At 28.0% G+C, this 13,085-nt stretch overlaps 1 protein-coding gene across 1 annotated transcript; it reads left to right on the top strand.

Annotated features, from left to right (window-relative positions):
• Nucleotides 1–227: 227 nt before the first annotated feature.
• Nucleotides 228–5,957, top strand: LOC100163476 (gamma-interferon-inducible lysosomal thiol reductase-like). The gene is given in 5 exon segments (NM_001162105.1): nt 228–387; nt 1,497–1,628; nt 4,100–4,261; nt 5,159–5,305; nt 5,435–5,957. Coding segments are annotated over 5 exon segments (645 nt in total). The 5' UTR covers nt 228–312; the 3' UTR covers nt 5,564–5,957.
• Nucleotides 5,958–13,085: the final 7,128 nt, after the last annotated feature.

Here is a 13,085-nt window from a genome sequence, read left to right on the forward strand (position 1 = left end):
TCGTGGGGGGTTATGTCGTGTAGAGTGTGCGTACCTACGCGGCCATTACGCAAGAGAATCGCATCATACACAGGTGTCTATATATATTATATTTATATTTTACGTGTACAGCTGAGGTAGGTATAATACCTATATTATGTCGTGTGTACGATAATCGTATTCGGTAAGAAACTGGTTTCAATTTACTACACGCTGCACAGGAGTGCACGAGGAGCGAAAACCGTATCAGATCACTGCGCAGTCCAGTCCGTCCGTCTGCAAGTACGCGAGCTGCTGCGAAAAAGAAAACACAAAGGACGATAAAAAATAATCATGAAGTGTTTAATGTTCGTGGTAGCTGTGGCGGCTTTCGCTGCGGTTTCGGCCGACAGGATCAAACGCGCCCCGGTAAGTATACATAGATTTCACCTGCCATCATATTTTGTCAACAATCGATTTGCTAAAAACCATTTTTATAGACTTTTGAGTTATAACTTATAACTGTATATATGGACGGGATGTTTATGACTTTTGCATAGTTTTTCTCTTAGTTGTGCACGCTGTACTTCATATTTTTTTTAAATAAATCTGTTTGTTATGACATACAATTTTGTATTACATTTCATTTTGCATATTTTTTTAATATTTTTTTGCGTTATATTAGGATAGGTATTCTTTGTACATTGTATAGGGTACATTATGAGTCGTTTGTATTATATTATTAAAAATTAAAAGCATAACCAACATAATATTATTTTCTTAAATTAATTTAATTATATATATTGTTAACAATTATTAGTTATTAAAAAAAATGTACTTATAGTTTATTTAGAATGAATTATACAATTGTGCAATGTCATATAACATATCTGATCGTTTTAAGAGGATGTCACACCCGCATGTGTATTGTCTCCATCTTACAAATGTAGAACATACCAAAAACTGTTTTGCGCGGGACAACTTTTATCTTTCTGTGCTTGTAGTAGTGGCTCCAAAATTTCTGAACATATAGGGTAGAAAACTATCTATGCAACAGTGTGCCTTTATTTTAGATAGTATAAATAAAATAAAAGTTATTTGCTTCTAAACATTTCGTTTTTTTTGTTATTTTCGTTTGCTTAGAAGAAATAATTGGATAGAGCTATTAAAAAAGCACGCTGTTGCACAGATAAAGTTCTTCTTTACGTTTTGTGAAAATTTGGTAGTTCTACAACAAATATGGTGCAAGAAAAGTTGTCCCGCGCAAAACAGGTTTTGGTATGTTGTACATTTGTAAAACGGAGACAAAACAGCGGGTGTGACGTCTTACCTATTTCGATATTTTTTGGAGTTTTTAGTGTCACAAACATACTAACTTTAGCTATAACAGCGTATAATTATAGTGTAATGCTCTCTCGCATTATATAGGTACCTACATTTTTTACCTACATTTCTCGCAATTATCAAGCTAAAACTATTTTAAATGTTTGTCCTGCTGTATCTAATAAGTATAAAATATCGTTGATTTTATTTTTTAGTTGAAAGTTTCGGTTTACTATGAATCTCATTGTCCCGACAGCAGAGATTTCATTATATCACAACTTCATCCATACTTCTGCAAAGTACAACAATACTTGAACTTGAACTTGGTGGCCTTCGGCAAAGCATATGTAAGTAAATATTTATATAATTGGCATATTTTAAAGTTATTATCAACCATTAGTTGTAATTAAAGTATAAAGACATTAATAAGGAATTAAGGCTGATATTGGTACGGATAGTATTTTAAACATTACGAAATAGTATATAATTATTAATTATTGTAAGAGAAACGTATTTATCATTTGTATTTCATATAACCTCGCATTTCGCCTTCATATGCCTCGAAATTATTTATATTAATTATCATTTATCAAATATATTACAAAAATAAAATAACAATATGTTTTTCCAGTTTCTACTAATATGAAATAATCAATTTTATCTTTAATTATTACGTTATTACAATAGCTAATTACTTATTTATATAATATTTTTTTAAATACCACCATCACGACTCCACACATATAAATTATACTTAAGTCAACTTATTTATGGAAGTATATACTACCTATAAATATATGGGGACTGGGAAGAGTACGTTTGGACTTAATATTTCCCTATATGTGAAAGCACGATTGGGCGCACATAAGTATATAATGTAGAACCTATCAACGTTTCTCAGAGAACACCACTACGACTAGTGTTGCCTCAATAGTATGTACCTATTCAAAAAATATTATGTTTGTATTTTTATTATATGAAATAAAAATAGTATAATTGTTAGTATAGTACTGTATTATTTGTACTTGTAAGTATAGTACCTAAGTTTAAATAATAGATGATATTATCTACTATTTTTTTATGTGGTTGATTTATTTTATTTGCAGCAAAACGTTGTCATATTATTTTTTATATAATTTTGTATATTTTTTTCGATTTGATAATTTTTCTAATACAAATTCGTACACACTTTAAGTTTTCTTTAGTATGAATATTTTCTTAATTTATTATTTTACTTACAATTCTGTTTATTTTAAAATTGTTATAGTGCCCAAACGTGTCCTTCATTATACGCCCTAAAGTGTCTTCATAAATGCTTCCAAACGTGTTTCCAATAATTAGGTAAATTGTTGATAGCTTTGCCAAAGCTCCAAACGTGTTACCTCCAAATGTATACCTAATTTACTAATATACATGAAACATTCTTAAATCACAATACTTAATGATCGATCTATATATGTAATATATTTCTAAATCTAATTTCAAGCAATGAGCACAATTATAGCCATTATAGATAAAATTACCTAGGTAGTAGGTATACCCATCAGTTAATGAGATGATAATAAGTACTTAATAACTAATAAATAATTTTATTTATTGAAATTTAAATATGTACCTACATTGTTAGCACAGGCATCGTTAAGAAAACTGAACCATATTCTGCATATTATGTACGTGCATTTAGGAACAAGATAATTTTTAGTAGGTGGGTCGATGATATTTCTTAGAAATAATTTAATTCGATGACTATCAAGTTTAATGTAGTAGCGGATCCAGAAGTCACTCAAGGGAAGGAGGGGGGGGGGAAGTTTTCAAAAATTAAATAACCTGTTTTTGACTATATTGGCCCTTTAGCCCTTTAGCTTTCGGCCCCCTCTCATTGTATCCGCCACTGGTTTAACGAAGAACAATGAACAGTCCAATTAAATGTTTAATACGTAATGACAAATGTTGTCTCAAAATGTAATTAGGTACCAACTTTAATCATTCAAAAATTAATACGCTTATTAGTACAAAACTTAAGACTACAAACTATAATATAAGTACTACCCATAAAAATGAATTATTACATGTTCTATATACGTTCATAATACTCCGATACTCGTATACAGTTATAGCCTATAATGTAGGTAGTAGGTACATTCTCAGAACCAGCGGCATACTTAAATAGTGCAGAAAATAGGTATATAGGTTCCTAAAAGGTGCACTGTTTAGTGTTTACATATGATGATGACACGATAATTTATAAATCTATATACTTGTTGAAGCTTCTTAGGAAGATTGGTTTATTATAGAATGGAAGATTTACAGACATATTCATATTATTAGTTTTGTCTAAAATTCAGCGTTTCGAACTCGGTCGTTTCTTCAGTGTCCATCTTAAAAGTGGTTCCGTACTCTTGTTTCATACATAATTAATATTGTATAGGTACATATACCGTTAAACCGAGATGTTCACCTTCCGAGGCATTCCGCAAGACAATTAACTCTACCTACTATAATATTGGTTCTTGGTTCTCGGTTTAAATTTATAGCCGACTTCCGACGAGGGGATTGTTCGGGATTTATAATTTAATTTGTAAGAATAATATAGGATGTTTATAGATTTAAATATATTATAAGCATAAGCGTAACTATGGTGGGAGCCGGGTAGGTATGCACCGGCTTTCCCAACGAATACTTGCTTCCCACGTAAATTCAATATAATAGGTATGAATATTATCTTAGTTATATCCCAATAAAAACACTCAGTGTAAAAAAAAAGATAAGTATCTTATTAACTACATTAATGTTGTTTTTTTTTTTTTTTAAATTTTAGAGTTCGGACCAGGGTTTTACTTGCCAGCATGGACCTAAAGAATGCCGTGGTAATACAATACATAACTGTGTGTTGAAACGCATACAAGATTCTAAAGCTCAAGTAGACTATGTGAATTGTGCCATGTACGATCCGGACCAACCAGGACACATTGAGAAAACGGTACTTTTTAACAATTATACGGATACAATTTGAGTACATACAGCAATATAGAAAGTCTATTTAATAGTATACCTATGCTTACTACCTATTATAGTAACGGATAAGCATGATGGTAACTGCAGGTGAAATATAATAACTTTTTTCAACCACACATTTTTTCTAACCATTAGAGATCAATAACATAGCTGTATAATGTATCTAGGTAGGTACCTACTGAATCATTGACAACTGAGTTTATTATAGAATTATTAAAAAGGGTAGGTACCTAGGTATACACCATACCTATTCTAAGCAGGGTTGATATTAAACGGGAATACCTTCCACCCAGGGAGGAGGAGATTTTAGGTTGACAGCATTCTACTTATCAATGAAAAATATATTAGTTGGAGTAAAGTATTGAAAAAAAATAAGCAATTGTAAAGCTCTACCGTTTTTATTGACCAGTAAACTCTACCGATGGTACACTCTTCAGAGTCTGAAATAACTTCGATTATACATTATAATTCTATCATTAGATTTTTCATTTTGTATTTGCAATAATATGAATATATACATTTTCAAAACACAATATACCTAGGTACATTTGAATTTTATTAAAAAACTATATAAATAATATTAAATTGTATTAAAAATAATAATAATTTAAATCAATTTCAAATTGAACTAACATTTTAATTAACTTTTATAATTATATGAATATACAGATGAAAAAAACTTAACGTGTCCACCTTGAAGAGTTTATCACTGCCCAAAATAATTATACTTTTAACACAATTTATCAGAAATATCCTATTTAAATATAAACGTTTAAGTATCACGTAAATCACATATATTATGTTTTTCTTTCTGTTCAATTGAAAAAAACACTATCAATTATTAATTTTAAATTCGTTTCAGTGCGTCGAAGAAAGCGGCTTGAACGTTGACCAAGTGCAAAAATGTTTTTCTTCGTCGGAGGGCTACGAAATGATGCTCAAAGCTGAAATAGAAACCAAAACCATGACACCTGGACCACTATTTGTGCCTACTATCGTGTTTGACGATGTACGCGTATAGTATATTTTTACGTACCTATAACTTATGTGTTTCATAAACACTAAACAGTAGTACAATAATATCATGATGTTAGTCGTAGATTGTTTTTTAATTTTTCGCGTTTTGTTGTCCCTCCAGGTATACAACGAAAATGATCAAAATCAAGCGTTCGTGAACTTCGAATCGACGCTTTGTGAAAAACTAATCAGCCACGGACATACAAACGTGTGCTCGAACGGTGTCATCAGGAACACTCAAACATGTTGAACGATTTATGTACCATACCTGATAATAATGATTTTATTAATAATACTTTTTTTATTATTAGTTATATTATTATCATTATTATTATATAGATTAAGATGAATTTTGTATATACATTTTTTTATGCATGCATTTTGAAATTTATTATTAATCTAATATTATATATTTATATTCATTTATATCATATTATCATTACATACGCAGATACAAAAATCCATACGTAGTTTTATCGATTATATCAATATGAAAATATCTTCAATGTTATTTTTATAGAAATCCATATTCCAGACTTAGATACTCACCTAAAAATATAAATATAGTTAGGTATATAGTTAAAAATCATTATTCTACTTTTAAGATGAATAAATAATAAATAAATATTTTATGCAGTGCAGTATAACAGTGTTTGATGTTTCTCAATATGTTTTCAGCGGACCCTCTGGGGTCCACGGGTCGTGATTAGGGCCTTAAGCGATCCGTGGTCGTGCTTGACCGTACGACTAAGCCGCAGGCATTCGATAATTACGACACGAACACACACACAAAAAATAATTTTTTCTTAATTTTTAAGATTAAGCAAAATTGAAACGTACCTATAAATATTTTTGCAAAAAAATAGGGGGAACTATTAGTGATGTAAATTTTCATGAATATTTATTTTGGTGAAAATTTTCACGAAATTGAAAATTCATTAAAATCTTATAATTTATCATATTAATTTCTTATCAAATAAATCTTTTGATATTATATAGTTGTAGTATATTTAATCTTCATAATTATATTTTTAAATATGTACTTTTATTACCATTTACCCATTTTAATATAATTTTGGTATTATTCTAATGAACATAATATAGTAAATTCAAAATAAAAATCATTAAATATATATAATATATACCTATATCAATATACAATATTTAACTCGGTAATAAATGTGCATTTTTATCTTTTATTAAAAATGTTGTATTTTTACTTCAGTATACATTATGAGTGTATAATCGTTTTGTTACAATTATTGATTTTTCAATTTTTAACGGAGGTAATTTATTATTTGAGTCACTTCCTCAATTTTACCCAAATTATATTTTTTCTTTATTATAAGTATTTTGTTTGACTCTGACGTTATACTTGTTACAATGTAAATAAAAATGAAACAGTAATTTTATAAAGTATTTAAATATACTTAAACTTAAAAATTAATTAATTTAAGAAAAGTACAAAAAAAAACAAATTTTCAAAATTTTCAATTGAACATTTTCAAGCTTACATCTCTATAGGAACTACCATGATAATGTACCAGACCAATTCAAGTTTTGGCTAGGGGTCCGTGACTTAATGCCTATTAACAGTGATTCCATTGGTTTATACTATATAATAAGTATATATTGTACACATTATCCTGAATGGCTGCACAATCTATTGATTTTACATTATAAGCCTTAATTACCTATTGGTAGTTATTGGTAGTTTAGTCTCTGATAATGTGGTGTCTTAAATCGGCTTTTTTGCAGGTGTAAATCCTCCCACACCCCGCAATTGGAAACTTTTTTTTATAACCCTAAATAAATAATACTATTGATATTGGCATATTTTTCATGGGAGCTTATGAGTTGTACGTGACAAATATGTACAATAGATAATAATTATATGTATTTAATGAAAATTTTCCATACGCTATCTTTGTTTATATATTTTAGATTCTGATTTCTGAGTGGAGCTATGAATGCATTGATTTACAATGTTATGTGTTTTTTTTATGTTAGTGTACATGATAATTTATTGATAACTGATAAGTAATCGAAAAAATGCTTTGATTTTCAACTTCAGTAACTTTTCTTGTGAAAAGTGAATCTATTTAGTGCGCTTGAGTCTTGAGAGCTCACAATTCAAAATTCTCGTAGTTTTCAAATACATTGTATTAGCATTTTCTATACACCATTAAATGTTGGGAATATTTTGACTATTTTTGAGCTATTTTCAAATTTATTCGTTTTTGGAAATTATTGTTGGTACAAAATTTTCCACTATAGGTCAAAAAACTTGAAAATTTAATATAAGGTCACTCATAAATTGTTTTTGTTTACTTTTGTAATCAATAAAAAAGTTAAGCGTCAATTCTAAATTATTTTTTTTGAGCGTCTGAAGTTCGAATTTTTTTTAAAGCTAAATATAAATTAATATTTTGATAAAATTCATCAAAAACTCGTAAATTTTCAAATTATTTAATATCGTCCCTTCCGTCCTCGGACAGGATAGTGTATTATTACAGTATTCGACAAAAAACGATTCTGAGCGGACGATTGAAAATGTATGAATTATAAATATGTATTATAACTTATAAGTAACCATTAATTGTATATAATATACCTAGTGGAAATTACGTAATTTTTACATTTTATTCGTTTCTCTGGACTATATACAAATCGTTAGAAAATTAAATTGCTGTGGTTTTTCCAATGGCATTAGTAAAAACTATTGGGAAAATCGAAAAATGACCTCTCTAAAGCCTTCATCCGAATTGCTAAAAGATAAAAGCTATATGATAAAATCAAAGTACTCCTTCTGGTAGAAATTTTGTTAACAGGTTAAAAAAAATAACCATCATTCTAAAACAACTAGCTTCCTCGCTCCGCTAAGAATCTAAAAATGTATCACCAGTTTTTTTTTTTATAGACATTTTGAGTTCTTATGTGGGCGAAATTAAATGTATAAACGATGAATAACGATGAATGTTAGTTGGTTCGTTGTAATTCAAAAACATTAGGTATTCGTGAATCGTAGGGACTTATAAAAATATAAATTTTAATTTATGTGCAATGACATTTTCAAATTTTTACTTTAATATTCAACGGTAAGGCGGTTAACTCAAAAATAAATAACAATTATATAATTGATAGAGAAATAGACAATATTAGGTATAACAATTAAATATTAATTAAAATAGTAAATGTGCTTAATGTTTTTGGCAAAAATTAAACTGACCTTTCGAATTACTAACGACTAACGCCTAATAGTAATAAATAAGTTATTTTAAATTTTAAAAGTAATATCAATAAAAAAATGTGGCAAGTGGGTGTCCCTCTGCTTTAAAGTAGGTTACAAGTTGGTCACTGACCACAGTAATGGATAGTGTTAAATTTGAATTGAATGATAGAATATCATTGTATAAGAAAAACGATACGGAGCAAAGATGGTCAGTCAGCCTATGATATTACTTTGATGGTATTAATGTATTATAGTGAATAAAGTAATTTATATATAATAACCTATTTACGTGGATCCTTGTTTTAAATCTTCAATCCTATAAAAGTTGGACATTTTAAACATATTTAACTAGGTACAATACAATTATTACATTTTAAATTTGATAAAATTTCGAGCTTTAAATGCTTATAAAAAAAAGTTGTACCTATGTATTTTTAATATTTTTCATTTGCTATTGTAACGATATATCAGGAGCTTTATATTAAATTTTCAAGCTGTTTTACACGACAAATAAAATTTTATTGAAAATTATAGAAAAAAAAACTAAAAAAAATTAAAAATATATATTGAACATTTTTTCAAGTATAGGAATTGATAAAATATGGTATGATAAAATAAACATATGGTGTAAATTTCAAGTGCCTACGGCGATTGGTTTTTGTATTACAACAAAATAAAAAAATCGGTAGAAGAGAAATGAAGTGAATATCCAATTTTGTAAAAATATGAACTTCAAACGCTCATAAAAATGTAATTTGATTTTCTTGTAGAAATTTTTTTTTTTGATAAAGGTAGACCAACATATGATGAATCTTATATACATTTTCAAATATTAGATTTAAAAAGAAATTTTTTATAAATTTCTAACTCAAAATGATTTTCAAATTTTTGTGATTCTTACGTATTTTGTCAAGATTTAAATTTTAAAATAAATGTAATAAATGTAAAAAACCAAAATCGATTTTGTCGAAAACCAACTTTGCGTAAAATTTCCCGGTTTTCCATATTTTTTTTCGTTTTTCTCGGTGCTTTTGAAAATTACTGGGAATTTTTACCTCCCCGATGCACCAACTAGATTCACTTACCCATCGAACAAGATACTGAAGTAGAAAATCGAACCATTTTTTCGACTACTTATCATGTACACACACACACACACACGTCACACACACACACACACACACACAAATTTAGGTTATTCGAGGAATATTAAAAATAAAATGCATTGAGATTGAATGTACTATATTCTATTGTTTGATCCCACGGCTTACACCACGTGAGGAGTTATGTTGTTATGAGTTATGACCATGTGGTAAACTTTGCGATAAAATTGTCTATTCCTATTTTCTTCCAATAAAAACTCTTAAGAACGCCACTGCGTGATCTAGTGATATATTATGAATACCAATATCTATAACGCCATAACAGTAATTTATATAACTGTGTTGACTGAAAATATCTAATTGTGTAATATATTTTGCATAACTATTATCTATATTGTGAATTTAAACAAAATGCTTGACCAATTACTATGTAATGAATTCTTAATAGAAAATAATTATTTAACTTATTTTTTTTTAAACTAGTCCTACGACTAGTATGCCACTTAGGTACATCATATTTTAAAATAATACTCATTTCAGTAATATTCAAAACATTTTTATGAACTGATAGCTTGGTTAAAATTATGATTGGTTTTCGTTACTGTAATATTTATTTATTTATTATTAAAACAGATAGCTCATCAGTCAGTGGTTAACAATTACAATAATATTTTAACCTAACAAATTATGTACTTATTAAATTTACATCAAGAATGAAAACGAAAATGAAAATTGATAACACAGGTAAATTCGGTTGTAAGTGATTTTTAAAAAGTTTCGCGTAAGGTCGTACAAATTCGTACAAATTTCGAACTAAATATCTGCATAGAAGTTTCATATAAATAAGTAGTTTTGTAAATAAGGGGGAGAGGTGGAGAAACGTTTCTGTAGCCCTCCACATAAATTCTTGTATAACTTCGACAAAAAATGTGTACAAATTCCGTACGAAATATCAACCAAAAAAAAATTGCAAAAACTAAATATTGGTGGGGGGGAGGGGTAGGGAAACATACGAGAAAATTTCGGTCTTCGATTAACGATAAAAATTTAAAATACTATGTTAAAGATCGGTAAGCAAATTCTTGACTTGTGGTATTATTATATTGTTAAAAATAACAGTTAGTAATAATAATTAATATAAAAAAATGAATTGTTTTAAATTTAAACTATTCCTAATTGGTGAATATTTTACTGTGCAAAAAACAATGTGTAGACCTGAGTGGGCCCCCCAACATAAACATATACGAGGGCCCCACAGGGAAAATCCCTTTTTCCCCATGGGCCTATCTACCCCTGTATCAAGCTATAATATGTACATAGGCGCAAATAGCGTTTGAGATTTGGGGGGCTAATAGGGCCTTATTTTGATAATATTGAATAAGCTTAAAACAAAATGTAGGAAATGTTTGGGAGGGCTATGGACATTTTTGGGGGGGCTAAGCCCCTAAAGCCTCCTCCTATTTGCGCCTATGATATATGTATGTATGGTAAAATACTAAAGAATTATGAATAGTTTTTCTAGTTGGTAATTTGTAAAGTTAATGTCAAATCATATTCCTGAACCTAATCCAATATCAATTTCTAATAACAATATTACTATCTATAGTATCTACTTTAATATTTAATAACTAATAAGTTAGGTAAACAGACAAGTTACACTAAAGTTACAGTCATTTTTCTGACCTCAGAATAACAAGCCAGTATTGAAATTTGTATTGTTATTTTAGATTTTAAACCAACAATGAATTTCCTATTGAATACGTTAAGCCATTTTAGAGCTCTTCAGTTTATCGCCTAGGTATTGCTTGGGTTCAAAATGAAAATTTACGATTGTAATATATTATATACAGGAATATGGCATACATAATATACCTTTAGAACAATTAATGCCTAATAATTGTATCGTTTCATAACAAATATCCAGTTATTTGTACAGCTGAATATATTGACATAAAGCAGGTAATGAAGATAAAAAAAAAATACTGACATATTTATTCACTTGTATATACAGAATACAGATATAGGTGCAGTAATTTAATAAGTAATAACTACATTTTTTTAATCTCTAATATTTAGTTATTATTTTTTATACATAAATGAATAGGTAACTTAAATCTGAACTACCTATTCATATATCATACTACCTACGGTTATCCGTGATACTTATATTTGTGTTAGATATTTAAATTTAAAAATATGCAAATGTAATTGGTTACCTGGTGAGGACAAACATACACTATAATAGTATAATATGATTAATATGAGAACATACTAATTTTATGGATTTAATTCATCTTTTATAATTTAGAAATTAAATAATTATTAGTTTATATCATAATATTACTTAACCACTTAGGTACCTGTTATACCTTATATCATTAGACATTAAAGATCTACCTATAATATTTTATACAATATAAATCACTAAAACACCAAATAAATGTCTAAAAAATAAGTAATATCATTATACATTGATGATAAATAATATTATTTTTATCAATGGTAATATGTACCTAACTAGTTAGGTATCTATATTATGTTCAGTTTTTATTACTACTATAAGGTTACCTATAGGTATAGTAGCTGTAGTCTATAAAATTAACTTTTCGTTTATTAAGCTATTTATTTTATTGAGTATAATAACATGTTCTATTATTTGAAGTATGTACTATGTACTGTCGTTACTTAAGAGGATGTCAGCGCACTATTCGTTTTCTCTCTCTAGCCCACGAGCAACATAGACAAAATACATTTACGCAAAATCATTTTTTCTATGCGTTTAAGTAATCTTAGAGTAAAGTCACCTATTAAAAAAAATATAGAGGATAATACTTTTGAGGGAATGATATATCGATTTGTCTAAATATTGTCTCAAATCAATTTAAACATCATTTAAATTTACATTTTTTTTTATTTTTTTTTAAAGTGGAATACAAAGTCAAATAATAATAAAATATAAAATCGATATGTCATTCCCTCAAAAATATTATTCTCTATCTTTTTAGTAATAGGTGATTTTACTCTAAGATTACTTAAACGCATAGAAAAAATGATTTTGCGTAAACGCGTTTTGTCTATGTTGCGCGTGGGCCAGAGAGAGAAAACGAATAGTGCGCTGACATCCTCTTAATATGAGGACTATACCTATTGGATCTATATTTAATATTTTCATAATAAATAAATGTTAAAACGCCACTGATAATATTATCTACTCCTATATAATATTTTAATTTAATGCTATATACCTATCAGTAAATTAAATTTTCGTAAGTAGGTATTATATAACGTAATAATTTAACTTAGATGTCTAAATAATAATAAAAATATGATACATTTTATTTATAAATTATTGATCATGAATTAATGCTAAATGCTAATACCTACAGAGTGCTTAACGAATTATGGTCCACATTATATTCTACATAAAATTAATTTTA

Source organism: Acyrthosiphon pisum, chromosome A1 (assembly GCF_005508785.2).
Source record: "Acyrthosiphon pisum isolate AL4f chromosome A1, pea_aphid_22Mar2018_4r6ur, whole genome shotgun sequence".
In the NCBI taxonomy this organism is placed as follows: domain Eukaryota; kingdom Metazoa; phylum Arthropoda; class Insecta; order Hemiptera; family Aphididae; genus Acyrthosiphon; species Acyrthosiphon pisum.